The sequence below is a fragment of the Arvicanthis niloticus genome, chromosome 6 (genome assembly GCF_011762505.2).
Source record: "Arvicanthis niloticus isolate mArvNil1 chromosome 6, mArvNil1.pat.X, whole genome shotgun sequence".
Taxonomy (NCBI): domain Eukaryota; kingdom Metazoa; phylum Chordata; class Mammalia; order Rodentia; family Muridae; genus Arvicanthis; species Arvicanthis niloticus.
The window spans coordinates 105,157,723-105,175,165 of NC_047663.1; the positions used below are offsets into that span (position 1 = coordinate 105,157,723).

The following is a 17,443-nucleotide window of genomic DNA, read 5'->3' on the forward strand; positions in this document are numbered from 1 at the left end:
CTCTCTCTCTTCCTCCCTCCTTCTCTCCCTCCCTCTATCTCTCATCGTAAAACTTCTTAATCCACCCTCCCCAAACTTTAGGGTGTACCATAAAGTCACTGAGAGAGCTCTGGTTTTAAAGAGGTCCCTGGTCTGACACAAGGACTGTAGGACCTGGATCCAGGTGTGCTCCAGGTGTGCAAACCCCCAGTCTCCTCTCAGAACAGTGCGATGACAGGGCCTCAAATGTGACTCCCTTTGACCTTTACACTTCCGGATCCAGTTGAACTATTTAGTGTAATTAAATACTATGAAGCTCTTGGAGTTTGTGTTTGGGAATCCTGACAGACCCTCACATAGCTCAAGCCAAGAATGTAGGAGCCATAAAGATAAACACCCGTATGCAAAGTGGTCTACAAACAGCCATGAAATCACAGCAGTAAGATTCGCTTTAAAAAATCTCCAGCAGTAGATTTCTTGAGGAAATGAGAAAGAGGAAAAAATAGTGGAAAGCTTTACCAGAGGTGGTAGGTCTCCTGAGGATAGTTTAAATCCAGGCAGCAAGTGCTTCACACACATGACGTCAACCCTCCAGGGCAGGACCAGTGAGTCCCAACGACTGACAAAATCAACAGCTCCTGAACTCACACAGTATAAACAGAAGAACTTCAGAGCTGGGCATGTGTGACCCTAAAGGCTAGCCTTTTAACCCTCTACCAATGGGAACCTTAGGTTCTCTGTGCTCAAGGTGGGTGCTGTCTATGTGGGGCAGATTGACAAATACAGAAAAAAGTAGTCTGCAAACAGCTGAGACAATGTGTCTACACTGCATGATACAGAGAACAACTTCTAGAGAGATGAAATCAGATAATGCATCCAGGACAGGTGCTAATGCGCTGCTAAGCCTCTGGTATTCCCAGGCAAAGGACCCCTTCCATCTGACAGAGCCTAGCAATTCAGCTCTGCAGAAGTGCACATCTGCCCATGATACTGGCACCTGTAATTCTGCCTCATTTTGAGCTGTCCAACCATATGGAGATGAAACTCCAGTGTAGACTTCCCTGGAGACTGCTGGTCCTACCCAGGCTCTTGGGATACCTTTCTGGAACAGAATGCTTCTAGGATCTGCCAGACCACAGATGGCCACAGGAGGTTTATATGTCGGCCATGATGATGTGGTTTCTCTCTAGTAGCAGTTTAAGGTAAATGACCTCAGCTTCCTGGTACTCCCAACTGACCTGTCTGTCCATGTTTATCCTTGTCCTGCCCATTCCCAGTTCTGGTACTCCAAGTCTGTCCCCTCTAAAGGGATTCACAAGAATCTATTTCTCTGCCCTGAGTAGGTGCCTCTCATCTCTTCATGATGAAAGTCCAGCCGTTCACCTTGTGTGTGTGTGTGTGTGTGTGTGTGTGTGTGTGTGTGTGTGTGTGTGTTCTGTCCACAAGTGATACCATCCCTGCATTCCTGGCATGGTGTCCTAAACATGGTAGGTGGCACTTCATGTAGGCCAGTTAAGCTGGAATAAACTGCTGCATCTCAGATTCCAGCCGCTTTCTAGATTGACTCTAACGTGGTTTCTTGCCTACAGCCTCCCCCCCGTCCCCCGAGTCAAAATCAGACGCTCATCACAAGATGAGTCTGTGAGTATGGAGAGGTCACCCACAACTGTCACCTTCATTTTGAGGCTTCTCAAGAACAGAGTCAGAGTTAGGATGAAGGGGCAAAGCTGAGCTGAAGTCTGTGATTAGTGCTCGGTTGACTTCAATGTCAGCCAGGGTCTGCCATCAGGTTCAAACCGGGTTATTATTACACAAAGCAGGGAAACCGAAGACAGAGGTGGAGAAAGAAGGAGCTAGGGAGAAAAGAGAAGAAACCAGAAAAACAGTGATATTTAATTGCTAAAAATTAAGTGGTATGGATCTGAATTAGAAACTAATTTCTAAGGCAAGTGTTTGCATGTCTTGTCTTAGTTTCATACACAGTGCAACTGTAAACCCACAGGAGCTCCCTGGCACATTTATTAAGTCCTACAGTACAGTTCTCAACCTTCCTAATGCTACGGCCCTTTAATACAGTCTCTCATGTTGTGGTGACTCCCAACCATAAAATTACTTTTGTTGCCACTTCATAACTGTATTTTTTCTGCTGTTATGAATGGCAATGCAAATATTTTTGTAGACAGAGGTTCGTCAAATGAGTTGGGACCCACAGGTTGAAAACCAGTGCCCTTGAATGTTCTGGATTCCAAACTAAAGTCCACAGACACTTTACTCATCAGAGGCTTAGTGTTCCTGCTATTGCTGGGTTCTCTTGTAAAATGGGTTTCTAGCTAGGACAGTGTGACGGCTCACAGTGGCTGTGGGGACCTTAGTGGACAATTCCCAAGTTTTCTTTTACTTATCTCGGCATCTGTGGGATGAGCTTTGTCTACGTGGAATATAAACAGGTCTCTTCTAAAACTACAAAAGAACAAATTTTCAGCTCTGGATAATCTGCTGAGACAATAAGATATCTAGAGATGTGTCCTGGACACTCCATTCCCTGGTGACCATAATATGGAAAAGTTTTTGTTGTTGTTTTTGTTTTGCTTTTTGTTGGGTTTAAAAAAAAAAACTACGGATAATCATACAATTCAAAATTTTTTAGAGTGTTTGCCTAGCATGCAGGAATCCTCAGGTTTGATCCCCAGAACCTTTAATTCAGTAGTGGTGAGTCATGGTTACAATCTTAACATTCAGGAAGTAGAGGCAAGAAATAGAGAAGTGCATACTATCCTCTGTTACCTGGGCTACTTAAGTCCCTTAAAAAAAATAAAGTAGAAAGAAGGAAGAAAGGAAAGAGAGAGAGACAGAGAGAGAGAAAGAGGAAAGAAGGAAAAGAAAGAAAGGAAAAGAAAAATCTTGAGTAGCCACTACATTGAGTTGTGAGGATAATAATTTCTTTTGAAAAAAATATATATGTATATTCATTTGGACACTTGTTTTAACATACATTGTTTTCTAGAAACCCTGAAGTATCCCACAGTTTCATACAGATAAAATAATCAACTCCAAAGAGACAACTGACTTGCCTAAGGTCACACAGACAGAAAACAACAAGGCCCCAGGTCAAGAACAAACCCTCCAGGGTTTAGCCCACTCCTACTGCTTTCAGACAGGGTTTTTGGTGGTGGGAAGCTGGGATAGGACACTGGCCCCACTGTCATTTTGTAAGTCCCTTACCCTCTTGACACCTCTCAGCCCCTGAGCTTATTCCAGAAATAATAGTTTTGCTGGTCTTCCTCAGATATTGGAGACACCAAAGAATAAAAATTACAACACAAACAGAGGCTTGAGTGTGTGCAAACACACAGTTCACGGGATGACAGCAGATTAAGCCATTTCCTTCTTAGATGTGTCATTCAGCCAAACCAGACTCCTGCCCTGTTCTGACAGTGACAATATGTCCCAGCAGAGTAATTAGCACTAACTGCCAGGTGACTCCAAGGCCACTTAGAAAAACAAGTGAAAAAAGAGAAAACCCATGCCACTGTAGCTGAAGACAAAAAGAGCAAAAGGGGATGGGGGGGGCAGTGAAGAAGAGAGAGAGGTAGGGAGAGAAAGAGCTAAAGATGGAGAGGTATACACTTTCTTTCCTTCCGTTTCTCTGCTTAAATCTAACCACCACAAAAAAAAGGTAGCCAGCTCAGCAGCTAAATGAGGACATTAAACTACACCCCATTTTGAGCTGACTTATAAGGGAACCTCTGTAGGATGCAAAGGGGCTAAGCTCTGGTTTTGATCCCCTGAGGAACAGACCCTGAGGAAGCTGCAAAGGAAGCAAAACTAAACTTGGAGAAAGTGCCTGGCACCCAGCACCCCCCGGCACCTCCACCACCCCTGGCTGCATGGCCAGGAGACTGGATAGCCAGTACTGGCCCCTGGCAAAATAGGGAAGCCTTCCTGGCTTCACCAAAACTGTTTCTAGTCCATATACTCGCTTGCCATTCCTGAAATAAACCCAAGCACTCAGACTAAGTGTGGTTTGGAGATGCCAAGGGAGGAAATTAACTTTCCCGTGGGCTTTGAACTTTCTAAGGTGCCAAAGGATGGCACTTCTTCTGGTACAGATGGAGGTGTGATGATGGTTTTGGAGAAATGTTTTAAAAGGCCCCTCCCTTTTTATTGGCTAATGTTCGACCCCTCCTCCCTACAGCGACTTTCAAGAGGTACCCAGAGAAATAAAACACTTGCCTCTCTTCACAGATGGAAAGACAGACAACCGTGCTGCAGACAAACACATTTTATTTAATTGCTAGAGACTGGGGGATGTGGATGAGGAAAACAAGCTGACAGAGTGAAGCTCTAGCAGTCCCTGCTGGCACAGGCAGAGCAGCGGCTTACCCAGCCTTCTGGCTGAGTGTCTATCATGTTTGCAAGTGTGGACCATCTACTGCTGCTGAGTTCTGATGAGCTAGATCTGGGGTAGAAAAGGAGTGATTGAGGTCTGCCTCTTTGGCTAGGAATTCCTTGCATTTCTATAGAAACAGCCATGCAATGCCTGTCAGGCAAAGTCCTGAGAGTTAACTGAGGTGATGGATGTGCCTGCTGGCAGTGAAGTGCCACACCTATAACAGCCCTCAGAGAAGAGAAGCTCAGCCTCCTAGCAGGAAGTGCCAGGGGGAGCTTGGCTCTCGGGTCTGGTTCTTCTTCTTTGGCCCTACAAGCAGCATTGTTGGACTGAGGAGGGTGGGGAGGCAAGGGTGGCTATACAGAGCCTGGACATACTTGGCATCTCACATGGCATTTGGGACTACGGAGTAGGAGCTTGGAAATTAACTCAGAAAAGGGACCTGAGAGTTCATGAGGAACACCTAAACTTCTCTGCCTTGAACAAAGATGCTTGCTGGTTTCCACCCAGATCTCCTTCTAGATCTTCAGCTGGTGCTCAGAGACATGAATGGAGGGTTTACCCAAACATCTTGCCATAAAAAAATTTTGTTTTCTGGCCCCTATAAAATAAACATTTGATTTTCAGGTCCCCATGAGACCATGGGAGTGGACTGAAGGGTTTTTAGAAATTCAAGAAGGCCTGATAGCCTGACTATGGACATGAAAAAAAAATCATCTCCCCTCACAGATATACTTTAAACTCAGTATAGATTTAAAAAATAAGTAAATAAAAGGTTTAAGCCTCCTCCCACCTGCTTGGCTTCAGGCAGTCCATTCCAGGTTTGTTCTAGTGGGCTGGCTGAGCTGGAATTCGCTCAGCTTTCCAGAGCCCAGAACCTCCTGACAGCTGCTCTTTGTACTTTTCATCTCAAAATGACCCATCTAACATTGCCTGAGAAACGGCCTTTGAACAGTTTCATATGCTTTTGACTCCCTTCTCCCAAAGGAACCTGGGTTAAGTAAGGCATTGCCACCTGACTCCAGAAAGAAACATTCATGGTATGTGGGTATATGGGGTACGGGTACGTGCTTTAGACCCTGAAGTTTTACCTCTGAAGGAAGGAGACACTCAGGAGGGCAAGCTTAGATCAGGGTATCAACTAAAGGCTGGAGATTCCTCAGCCCTGAATGGGAACTCATTCCCCACTTCCTCCTTTTAAAACTCTCTCTCTCTCTCTCTCTCTCTCTCTCTCTCTCTCTCTCTCTCTCTCTCTCTCTCTCTCTCCTCTCTTCTCTCTCTTTCTCTCCCTCCCTCCCCGTGTGTGTGTGTGTGTGTGTGTGTGTGTGTGTGTGTGTGTGTGTTTCCTTTCTTTGGGCTCTCTTATTCTCAGATCCTCAGAACTCAAAGCCTCACACCCCAGCTGAGAATGACAGCCCTCCTTGGACTAATAGAGTGGCTTTAAAATGCTCAGCCCTGAATGAAGACAGAACAACTGATGAGAGAAAGCAAACATATCCAGGCACCAGTCAACTCTGGCAAGATCCTTGACATTACAAACCGTAGCTCCTGCCCCAGAGTTAGGGAAGATGCTCAGGCAGTCTAGGTAAGGACCAGAATCACAAAGCAACCATCTCTACCTTGGTTAGCTATTCTGCCCTCGCCCCACCCTCACCCCAGTAGGCAGGTCACCGTTTTAGACCTGGTTTGGATGTTCATAAACAAAGTGAAGCCAAACACATGGTTTCATGTTTAGAAATGCACTCATAAAAAGAGGGTGAGCAGCTTCACTCTGCTCTAGAAGGGATTCCCCTTACTACAAGCCCTCTGTGTGCTCTATGCACTGCGAGCTTTCTATGTGCAGACAAGACTTGCCAGCAAAATAACCGGAATTTTTCGAACACACAAAAAAGAGAATGTGATAAGGACATAATTTGGTATGAACATTTAAGCAACTTTTCCTGCAGGGAATCTATAATTTCTGCACCACCCTGTGTATGGGCATGTGTGAGCACACACACACACACACACACACACACACACACACACACACACACATTGTTTTTATGAAAGCCAATTAATAAATGCTAATTCATTCAGGCATATCTCCACTAAATTACTGTTTCATTTAATTGCAGGGGAATTTTCCATTACTGAACTCTCCCTTGCTGATTTTTTTTTTGCATTATTTATATATTTTTTCCAGTTTCACTAATAGTGGGGTTGGTATGTGATATTATCTGCTGTTTGTACGTCTTAGATTTCATTTTCATTTGAAACATTTCCTCATTCCTGCAGCTCGACATAATCTTAGAGAAACAGAATTAAAAGTAGACAAGATTTGATTTTTCATATAAATCATTGAAAAAGAACTGGTGAAAATAACCTGACGTGAGCATATTTTACATGATTATAATCAGTTTCTCTCTTCCTGAGGTGCACATGTGTGTGTGTGTGAGAAAGAGAGAGAGAGAGAGAAAGAGAGAGAGAGAGAGGAGATGGGAGGGGAAGGAGGAAGGGAAAGAGTGTGTAGAGTTAACTCAGGAATATCTTCTGTCAATAAGTCACAAGTGTGTCCATGAGACGCGTGCATAGGCAAACAGATGGGGCTTTAAAAACAAAATAAAAACAGCACCCTATCTTTTTTATTTTCCTAGAAAACAATGTATATTTTATTGATTTATTTTCATAGATTCTTTAAGTGAAAACTTTGATAGCTAGATGCCCAACATCCTAACCAGTTGGCTGCCCAACAGTTTGCTTCTTTTTAAGCCCAGAAAGGGGGGAACTTGGGCTGGTGTTAAGGATGGTTCAGGGGCTGTGGTAGAGATTTGATGCTCAAAAGAATGTGTTCTGAAACTAGGATTTCCTTTTTTTTTTTAACTCAAAGATACAATCCCCCCCCCACACACACACACTGGGCTGCCTCCTTTCCTAAGTAAATGCTGCACTTCTCTACCCCCAGCCCCTCTCCTCTGCTCCCATCCTCTTTTCTTTTCACTTTCATTTCATTCTCTTTATTCTTTCCTGCCTTTTTCTCTCTCACAGTAAAATGTTCTGAAGGTCAATGATTAAACTGTTTGCTCCGAGGTTGAGCTATGAGACAGCATGTCACCCGACGTAAGTAAAGTTTCACCTTTACACCCAGCTCCATCAACAACTGCAGAGAGCAAGGGTGACTGTTAGTAACTCATACTCACAATTGGCTCTTAACCACAACAGCAAAAAATAAAACAAAAAAAAAAATTTTATCTGTTCAGAGCACTCCAGGTTTCACTGATCTTACAAAACAAAAACCCCACAGCTACAAAGCAGAGGGAACCTGATCCAAAATGAAGTAGATACACAAAGGGCTAATAAATAAATTCATGGAAAACGGATGCCCGTGATGGTTGGACTCAGTGAAGTTGGAGATTTGGGACTGTCATAAAATGTTTTGATTTGCTATAGTAATAGATGATCTCCTTTGAACCAAAATAATTCTTAATAATTAAAAGTCCGCGGCATTGATTTTTATTTTGTTTCATTTATTTCCTTTGTCCTGCTCAGGAAAAAAAAAAAAAATGACAAAGCCCTTTTGGCTGTAGGTTGGTGAAATTAATTAACTTTCCTTTTATTCCAAAAAGGTCTCAAATAAATGCTTCCAATAGACATCAAAAAAGTGTCAATTAGAAATAATTACTTCTTATCAATCAGTGGGGCAATTAAAGTGACAACGCTTGAAAAGATACTTATCTTAAAACTAATTCACAAGGCAACTAAATTATCTCCTAATTAACTTGCAGAGGGTGGGAAGATAGACTGTCCTGAAACAAAGATGAATTGAGGAACCCCAATACCTCTTTATACTCCTGGACACCGGTTCACCTCCCAAGAACCGCTCCCCCCAGCCCCTCGATGCCGGGCAAGAAACCTGGAAAGAAACAGATCTTTTCCAGTTGAATTTCCCCCCCTCTTTCTCAGGAGGCACCCGGTTTTAGGTGTTTGACAGCAGGCAACTCAGATGCGTTCTTTGATCTTCTCATCTGCCTAGAATGACAGGTTTTCAGGAGGGATAGAGGGACAGGTTCTCCGCAAGCTTTTCAATGTTACTATTAATGACAATGTGCTTGCTTTTGCCAGACTATTCGTCATAGAAACAGTATTATTTACATTTTAATATTTCAATGGCGCCGATCATTTCTCACTCATCTTTTTTAAAAAAAAAAAAAATTTTTTTTTTAACTTCTGCTTTTAGAGAAGTTTGTCCCCCGGTGCAACAAAAAATCCTGCGGCTTTACAGACCGCTCAGTCCAACGCTGACCCACAGATGTCAAAATAAAGCACTCAAAGCACGAACCATCCTTGAGAATAAGGCTGTAAAAATGTTAAGACCTTTCTACAAGACTAAATTAGCCCGGTATGAGTGGAAGGTGAAGGGTGAGCTGCCTCCGCCCAGGCCCCAGTGCAAAGGAAACTTTTGCTGGGGCAGGTGTGAGGGCTGTGAGGGGATCCTGGACTGGCTCTGGCGAACCAGAGAGGACGCTTGCACTCTGGTGTATGCCCCACTGAAAACTTACACGCTCACCCGCAGACTCCATGTGGCATCAGTACAGAAATTGAGATGCCAACGAACTTGTGGTCCAGCCGCTGAACCCAAACAATGGGCTTCTCAAAACAAAACAAAAAACAACAACAACAACAACAAAAAAAGGAGGCTAGCTAAAAATTCTTTTCTAAATACGGAATAGGGCATCAAATAAAATGATCAGAAAGCCGAGCATCGCCGGCTCAAGACAGGGATCAGGAGAGACATGCGGGACAGATTTGAACTATTGGGATTCCTTTAGGTATGGATGAAGAAAGTCTCTCTTCTCCTCCTTCCAGGTTTTATTTCTTCTTTTGTTTGGAGGAGGAAGAAGAAGAGGCTCCTTCAGCTTCCTCAGAAAACTACCTGGCAGGGCAGGAGCCACTTAACCTCAAGGGTGAGCTCATCAGAGCTGGTAGGAAAAGTGCCTTTCTTTCAGCAAATGGACCAGTTGTTGATTAAGAATATAGGTGCCACTGTACCCGTAGTCTTTTCTTTTATTTTCGATTATTCTAATGAGTGTTTGTAGAACGAAAACAAGCCAATCAGGAGAAATTCTGACACCCTTTTTTCTTAAGCAGCCTTTGAGAAAAGAGTCTCGCTCATCCTTGTGATTTTAAGGTCTGTGAGTCCCCCACTCTCCTCAGGAGGAGGTCAAAGCAGAGTAACCCGAAACGCCAAAAGCCTAGCTAGGGAAGTTAACAGTATCCAGACCCAAGACCCCGCTAGGCCCGGAAAACCATCTAGCTCCCGCGGCGGGGGTGATGCATACGCTAGTTTGACTAAAGACTACAGGGCTAAAATTTTGCTCTGCCCTTAGAAGTGGCACAGGGGCGCGGTAGGAGCTGCCGGGCCAGATCAGGAGTACCAGGCAGCTTCATTTGGCGGCGCCAGGGAAGAGCTAGGATGTCTCCATGTCGCAGTCCCTGAAGGTGCCCCAAGTCAGGCAGGGCAGCTAAGACCGCTAGGGTCCCACTTTCGTGGGGCGTGAGCATCCTGCTGAATCCCCCACTGCTTTACAGCGAAAGGATTAGGAAACCTTTCCGCGCCCCGGGGGGTTAGCAGTGTCCCTTCCAGTACGGTGTGGGCCCTCCAAACGGAGACTGCGCCTCACGGTCCGACCCTGGCGGCTAAATAGAGATCTCAGCCGAGCGGCGCGCGAGATCCGACCCTCCTTATTATAACAAATGTCCCGTTTGCTAAGCTCGACTTCATATTCGCGGAGAATTCATCTGAAATATTGATTTCCTCTCACTCGGCCTGCCCAAATCGATCGCGATGCGCCCTGGCCCCATAAATCGCTTTCCTCGCGCCCAACCTGGCTCCATCCATCACTGCAGGCCGAGGTGCGCCTCCGCCCGCTGTCCTCCCTGACCGTGCGACCGGGTGGCGGGCGTCCGCCGCACTCGCCAGCCTGGACCCTTAGGACTCCTTCCCCCGGTACACCCCGGCCCGGGCTACGAGTGGGCAGATCGGGCATAGATGCAGGAAGCTCGGGAGATCTGAAGGCCCCGGGCTGGGGCGCAGGTGGGGAGGAAATAGGGATCTTTTGGCGGCCAGTGTAGTCTGCGCCAGTGGAAGTCCTGAGCCTGCATCCCCGCCTGGCTGCAGCCAGGTAGTAAAGAATCTAGTGAGCCACCGGTCCCAGACCCGCAGATCCACAGATCCCAGACTCCTTTTCCCTTGGGAAGAGACGTAGGGGGGGGGGGGGCGGCTTATGGAGCTCCAGGGTAGTCCTGGGAAGAACTATGAGCACCCAGAGACCAAGGATTAGAGGTCGCAGCAAGTCTAGAATCTAGTTGGCCTAAGGCCTGTGAGCATACAGGATGTCCACCCTAACAGGCTGTGCAAGATGGTTGTGGGGTGCAAAAGGACAACCCTTGTGACCCCACAAATAACCCCTCACTGCTTCCTGTAGTTCTTAGAAGCCAAGGCCAGGGAAGGACAACTCAGTCCGACAGAAGGGGACCCAAAAACTGGAGAGCAGCGAGGCAGTCTCTAGTAGAGAGCCAGGCCTGAGGCGCCCCCAACTATGTCCCCACACAGGTGGGTCCTGCCAGCCTAGAGCGGAAGCTCTCTCACCCTATCCGCCCAAGCGCACGCAGCACAGCAACACGCACGGCAGCGAGAGGGCTCGGGGTCCTGGCCCCTCCGCGGTCCTTACCGGATCTGATCGAATTGTGAGGCATCGCCGGGAGTCGCTCACAGCCTGCGGAACACTCGCAGCTTTTTTACGCAGGTCCTGGCAGCTCAGGCTGCCTCGCCGCTACCCTGCATATAGACCCATGGCAAAGGACATGAGAATCGAGGCCCCAAACCCACATCACCTCCCCAAGCCAGGTCTTATGATTCCCAACTGAGTGTCAAGAGTAGGGAATTTTTGGGTGAAGTGAGGCCAACCTCAACCTGGCCTAGCAAATGTGCCTGTTGGGAAGATCCACGGTTGGGGTGCTTTGAGGAAGCCCGGAACTCCAGCTCAGGTACTCTGTCCCTCCATAGACCCTGCATCATCCCACTTAACTTAAAAAGGGAAAGGCTGCTAGTCTTCTAAGGGCCATCTCTTTTCTTACAGGCCAGCTGTTTCCCAACCAGCTCCCTTCTAGCCCCTAGGCGACATACCTGGCCGGCTGGCCTCAGGCCCTTTCTGCCTGGGTCTGCCCCTGAGGGTGCCCAGGGCCCAGGCGTCTCTTCCTTCTGAAGTTTGCTCCCATCCACCTGGCATCGCCAGCCAGTTTTATCCCGCCGAGGCCCTGGGAGATGTGTCTGGCGAGGCTCTCAGGCCGCGGATTGGCTGGCTGGGTGCAGGGGGGTGAGGGAAGGGGAGGATTTTGCAAGGGGGACATGGCTGAGTGGATTCAGGAGTTAGAAACATTCGCTGGAGCTTCTGTTTCCAGAGGAGGGAAGAGAGGGAGGCCACAAAGTCCTAACTCAGCAGGCCAGGAAATACTGGGGAATGGAAGATGAAACCTGGGGTCTGAGAACGTGGTTCTTCGGAAACTGTTAGGGTCGCTGACCAGCAGAGTGAGCTCAAGGCCACTCTATGAGACCGTGCAACCCTTCTCTTTCCCTGCCTTTTCTTTTCTGAGTAAGAACTTTAGTCTGAGGGCCTGGGTCTTTCAGTAGAGTCTGCCCATTAGGCTACAGCAAGATGGCTTTACTTGCTGACGTGACCTCTCTAGAGCAGATCAACACCACACCACTTTCTCCGCAGAGGCTTAGCCAGGACTGGGTTAAAGAAAACGGCTGGCCACTACTAAGGCTACTAGGGGCTTTTCTCTCTTCTCAAACATGCACAGGCACCAGCTCAGTTCTCTTTTTCATTTTTTGCAATGAAGACCTTGGGAGAAGAGTTTAAAGGAAGCCATTACAGCTTGGATTTCACCTCATCCTATGCCTCAGGAAAGGGTAGTTTGGGCTGACCTATGGCAAGGATACAGGAAGCAATGGCTTCTGTGATGTAGAAGGCACCCTTTGGGAGGAGTAAGAGGTGGCAATGGCTGCCACTTCTATTTTTCTAGTTATCCTCTTTGATTCCAAATCACTGTACAAGGGGACACTGTGAGCATGTGGGAGCAAATGTCCTGGAGAACCTACAGGCCAGTGAGGCATGCCCCCTTTCCCCACTAGCAATCTCAGACTCGATCTCTGGATTTCAGATTACAACGGAGAGGACAGCCCTGTTGGGCAGGAGGGACTGTTCTGCCTTGAGGGGCAGAATAAAGAGCTGGAATGGGGAGGGAGCCAGCACAGGGGCAGAGGACTCAGAGCTGTTCGGGGAGATGCATGCATGCACCTGTGTATGAAAACTCCCGACTTTTTTAATTAAAAAAAGTTAGTTATTTCATTACCCATTGGTCTTTTCTCATATCTCAATTTAGGAGAAATGTAGTCATTCTGTGAAAAAGAAAGAGAATGTGTGTCTGTAAATGTCTTCCACATCATTAAAGGGCTCTAAAGGAAAACACCTAGTGTATTATTGTTTTAAATGTTTCTGTATTGTTATTTAAGACTGTTATGTACTTTGGCAGGTCCAGATCCCCTGACTCGACCATAATAATATCCTCCTGGAGAGAGGAGATTCAAGCATGGCAGGACAGAAGTGGCTCCTGGTATAGGACCTAAAGACCCCATGGGCTGTCTGGGATGCCTTGCCTACACAGTTTTGAAAATCTCAGAAATTCTACCTAAGCCAAGGGTCTAATAACCACTAAAGCTAATAAATTTATTTGTCCAATACTCGTTTTTACTGAGCAACATAATAGTCTTGTTTTCTTCCGTATTTAGACCAACAGCAAGTTATTACAATATTCTAGTATGAGACTGTAATGTGCACCTGCACGTAGCTGCTTCTGAAGGGAGAACTGGCCCACTTGCCTGCAGGGCACCCTGCTGCAGGCTGCAGGTGACAAAGATAGCCAGGAGGACACTGAGCAGGGTTGATCTTCTAGAACCAACCAGTAGTAAGAACACCATGCCTTGTTTTATAATTACAACTGGAAATCAGAGCCTGGTCCCTCTGTACTTCCTGCTTTTCTGCAATCTAGGCAGAAGCAGGAATGTCATTCAACAGTACCCAGGTACCTAAATGCAGCAGCTCTGGGGTCAGTCTCCTCTTTTGGAAAAGAAGTTTAAAAGACTGGTGTTTAATAAAGCCTCTTCTTCAAGCTTTTAAATCTCAACCCTCTCTTTGACTTTAGTTATAATTTCAAATTATATTTACATATTGACTTTCAGTTCAGTAATAAATTAAAGAGTTCCTTTTAAAATACTAATACTGCCTACCGCCACCCCCACTCCACCCCCATCTATTCTTCAGCTTGGAGAACATAAAGTCCCCCCCCCAGGGTTATCAATCAGCAACCTATAGTTTAAACTCAGTTACAAGTGTTTGATTTTGTTTTTTTGGGGGGGTGGGGAGAAGTTGGATTTCTATGTGTAGCCCTGGTTGTCCTGGAACTCACTCTGTAGACCAGGCTGGCCTTGAACTCAGAAATCTGCCTGCCTCTGTCTCCTGAGTGCTGGGATTAAAGGCGTGCACCACCATCACTGGGCTTTTTTTCTATTTTTTTCTACTTTTTCTTTCTATTTTTTCTTCAGTTACATGTTTTATATTCTGTTTTCCCAAGAAAATTTAATTTGTTGCCAGTATTAAAATGCAATAATAAATAATGTTGATTGGTTTCTAAAATTTTGAGAAATCTAGCTACCATGTTTCAGTGTTTGTGGAAATAAATATTCCTTTAGGCTTAACCTTCTATGCAGTTGGTAACTTTTTGAGTTTACATAATATGGGACTTTAATTGAACATTGATCTAGGGAACTTTCAAAAGCAGTCTTTTGGCAGCATGGCTCTGATAGTAATGAACTTTCTGAATTCTCCTGGTTGTGAGGTTTTCAGCATTAAACTGGGGCAGTCCTGACAAACCAGGTTGAGTTAGTCATATTACCTGACTAGAGCCGAGTGGTTTGGGCTTCTTCGTTCAGCTGAGTACTGAGTAAGTATGGGTGCCTGGTTACAAGGGTGGGGTCCTGATGCCGCTGGCTTAGATGATGTACTCCTTGTACTTTCTCCAGCATACCCTTAGTAGTGCCTCAAATACCTCAGCAGAGGAGGCCAGGACCTCATCTTCCCCTATGATATGAAGGCTCAGAAGGTTGCCTGAACAATCTTCCTAGAGGACAGGCATGGCATAAGGCTCCCTACCTTAACAGCCTATCTCCTCCTACTTAACGGGCATTCCTGCACCCAAATGTGTACTTTAGGACTAAGAGTGCTCTCTGCTCTCCTTAGGTGAGTGCTGCAGACCTGATTGTGTAAAATGGGAGCATGCCTTCTTCTCTGATCCTGCTTCCTCTTCTGTGGGATGCAAGAGGCAGTGAAGTAGAGAGAAAGGGTGGGCCTACCTTGCACTTTGTTATGAGGATGAATAGACTTACAAATGTGAAAGGCTTTTGAAAGCCAACTAGGTACAAAAGTTAATTATTATTAGACAACAAAGGCAGAGGCAATACACCCAAGAAGGGCAGAGTTAAAACTCCTCTAGCATTTTTCAGTAGACATCGGTTCCTTTAATCTTTCCCCCAAAGCATGATGAGTTTTTCAAAAGCCTCCTGGGTGAGAACCTCAAGATAAAGAGGCCAGTGAGCGTGCACTTGTGCATGTAGACACTGGTGATGGGACTTCTACAGAGACACAGGCCAGCACCCTGGCTTCTTTCAGTCTGCAAACTTCATGGCTTTAGTTTGCAGAGTAGATGTGTGTCTTCTCCCAGATCTCCCCCAGGAACAAGCCCAATCCTGCCATGGCCTCTTGGGATTTCGACTCTGTCCTCACACTGTGGGGAAATGGCCAGCAGCCTGCCCTGGGGCCTCCTGGTGGCTGTGCCTGAGAATCAATCATTAATTATTCTGGTCCACTTCCCTGAGGCTTTCAAACAAAAATAGAAATACAGGTCCTGGCAGGTGAGAGGAAAGGGGCCACAGGCTGGAAAGGCAGTTTGGAAAAAGCCACCGGTGGCACTTGTCCAGTTGGGGAAGGTTGGGGATGTGGCCTGGCACACATATCACTTGGTCGTTTGCCCATTTTATAGCCCCTTGGCAGCACCTACCTTAGCTGCTTGAGGGGAGTCCCATGGGACTGAATAAGAAAAATCCTCCCTGGAAGTAGGAAAGGAAGAAAAGACTCAAGGAGTTACACAGGAGCTAGGGGGAAACATGTTTCCCTCTACTGATGATAGCTTTAAGAAATACAATGAGCTAGAACCTTTTTGTAATCTGCTTTGAAAATTCGAAAACTGAGTCTACAGAAGCTACTGGGAACAAAGGCACCCTGCTGGCAGGACCAAATCAGCTCTAGTGATCCTGGCCTTGCATTAGGTGCTGGCAGTCCTGCTTATTCCAACCAGGGTCCTCCCTCTTCCCAGCACCTACCATTCTCCCATTAGGAAGGAGGTTTCCGGAAGCCAGGGTGTGGTCAGAGTGAGGTCAGACCCCATGGTGGGAACACAGCCCCCCAGAGATGGAGAGCAAGTAGCTCAGCAAAGAGGAATGCCCTCCCCTGGCCAGGACCCCGTGATCTAGCCTGGAACAGCAGGAGTCAGATCACAGGAATCCTTCCACCCATTCCAAGTCACCAAGTGGGCTACCTTTCTGACAGCTGTTCTTGGGGGCATGCCAAGGAAAAAACCCAGGGCCAGGGTTGACTCTATCCTCTGTGGATCTGGAATGCCAGAGGTTCCTGCTATTAGGAGAAACGACAGAGTAGGGTCAGTCCTCCCCAGTTCCTGGTAGTCCCAGGTACTGACAGAGGGACCATCAATCTTAGTGGGTGGGGGTTGAGTGGAGGTGTGGGAAGAGCTCAAAGTATAAAGAATATTCAGGACATCTAACCTGACTTTTGTCCCCAACCTCTCAACCCTGTCCTCTGAAAAACTTCTGGCACATTCTGAACAGAACAATCTAAGTAGCTCTGTCTATTCCCTTGTGGACCTAGGTTCTTTTCAACAGCCACTGCCTTCACTGTACCCCCAGGGTCTGCCCCGAGTTAAGACCCAAGACTTTAGTTTCCTCTTTCTTTTCCAATGGTTTCCCTTGCTTCTTATGGATTTTGTACTAGAGTGGATGGAGCATCATCTTAAGAAAATGAAGTAGGGGATCCTTGTGATAAAGGCAGCTGTCGCCACTGCTCCTTGCTAAGTGTTTCTAAATGCCAGTACAACCGAACACTCTACAGAAGGCCCCACTTGTTTATTACAATACTCAGTGAGGTCAGGGTCTGGGGGCATCTTTGGACATAGAACTTGCTCTGGGTCACTCAGCTGCCGAATCTTGGTCTGCTCTCAAATACAGCTAATCCCAGTTCAGCACAGTCTCTCTACCTTATGCTGATATTAGGGCATGAATACTAACCACAACTCCAAGAAAGCTCTTGGGCTAAACTCAAAAAAAAAAAAAAAAAAAAAAAAGAGCAGCTGGTATGTGCCAGTTTCAGGGACTCAGTGGCATTAGGAGGAAACTCTGCCCATAGCTATGAGGCCTATCTTCCGTGTGCCGTCAGAGAGGCTGGCATGGGGAAGAACGCAAAGAGCCCAGTGCAGGAGTGTGATTGCATTCACTCAGCACAGACATCACAGACACTTGTTGGAAAATCGGTCACCCACCTGCCTTTTCCTAAATGTTGTTTGAAACCCTTTCTGATTTTAGACATTTCTGATTTAGGAGAATTTCCTTTTCTTGCCCCAAATGCCCCTCCTCCGAGCGTCATGTTGTGTCCTGGCTGCTTTCATTTACTTTGTCACATTCTCATCATGAGTTTGTCAGTTTGTCTTTCCTTCCTTCCTTCCTTCCTTCCTTCCTTCCTTCCTTCCTTCCTTTCTCTTTTTCAAGAAAAATCACTTCCCTCAGGCTCAGCCTGAGGACCTGGGGACAAGATGGCCCAAGTGTGAGTGAGCTGTGTTTATAGACAGAGCCTGCTCTGTCATCTCTACAGCCAGGTTATATTCCTCAGCCAGAACTGAGTGAGAAGATGC

General features: G+C 46.4%; 1 protein-coding gene and 1 long non-coding RNA gene across 3 annotated transcripts in view; one reads left to right on the top strand and one right to left on the bottom strand.

Moving 5' to 3' along the window:
• Pax8 (paired box 8) overlaps window positions 1-11,696 on the bottom strand; it is a 58,025-nt gene extending 46,329 nt beyond the window's left edge. For both annotated transcript variants that reach the window (XM_034506195.2, XM_076937496.1), the window contains exons 1-2: window positions 11,535-11,696; window positions 11,080-11,186 (exon numbers count right to left, since the gene is read on the bottom strand). In XM_034506195.2, coding sequence (XP_034362086.1) covers window positions 11,080-11,104 — 25 coding nt within the window. In that variant the 5' untranslated portion in view covers window positions 11,105-11,186; window positions 11,535-11,696. The remainder of the gene's footprint in view (window positions 1-11,079; window positions 11,187-11,534) is intronic.
• Window positions 4,292-13,143, top strand: LOC143442901 (uncharacterized). The gene is made up of 3 exons (XR_013111511.1): window positions 4,292-5,409; window positions 9,215-10,961; window positions 12,944-13,143. It is a non-coding gene; the product is annotated as an uncharacterized LOC143442901 (long non-coding RNA).
• The last annotated feature ends 4,300 nt before the right edge of the window (window positions 13,144-17,443 follow it).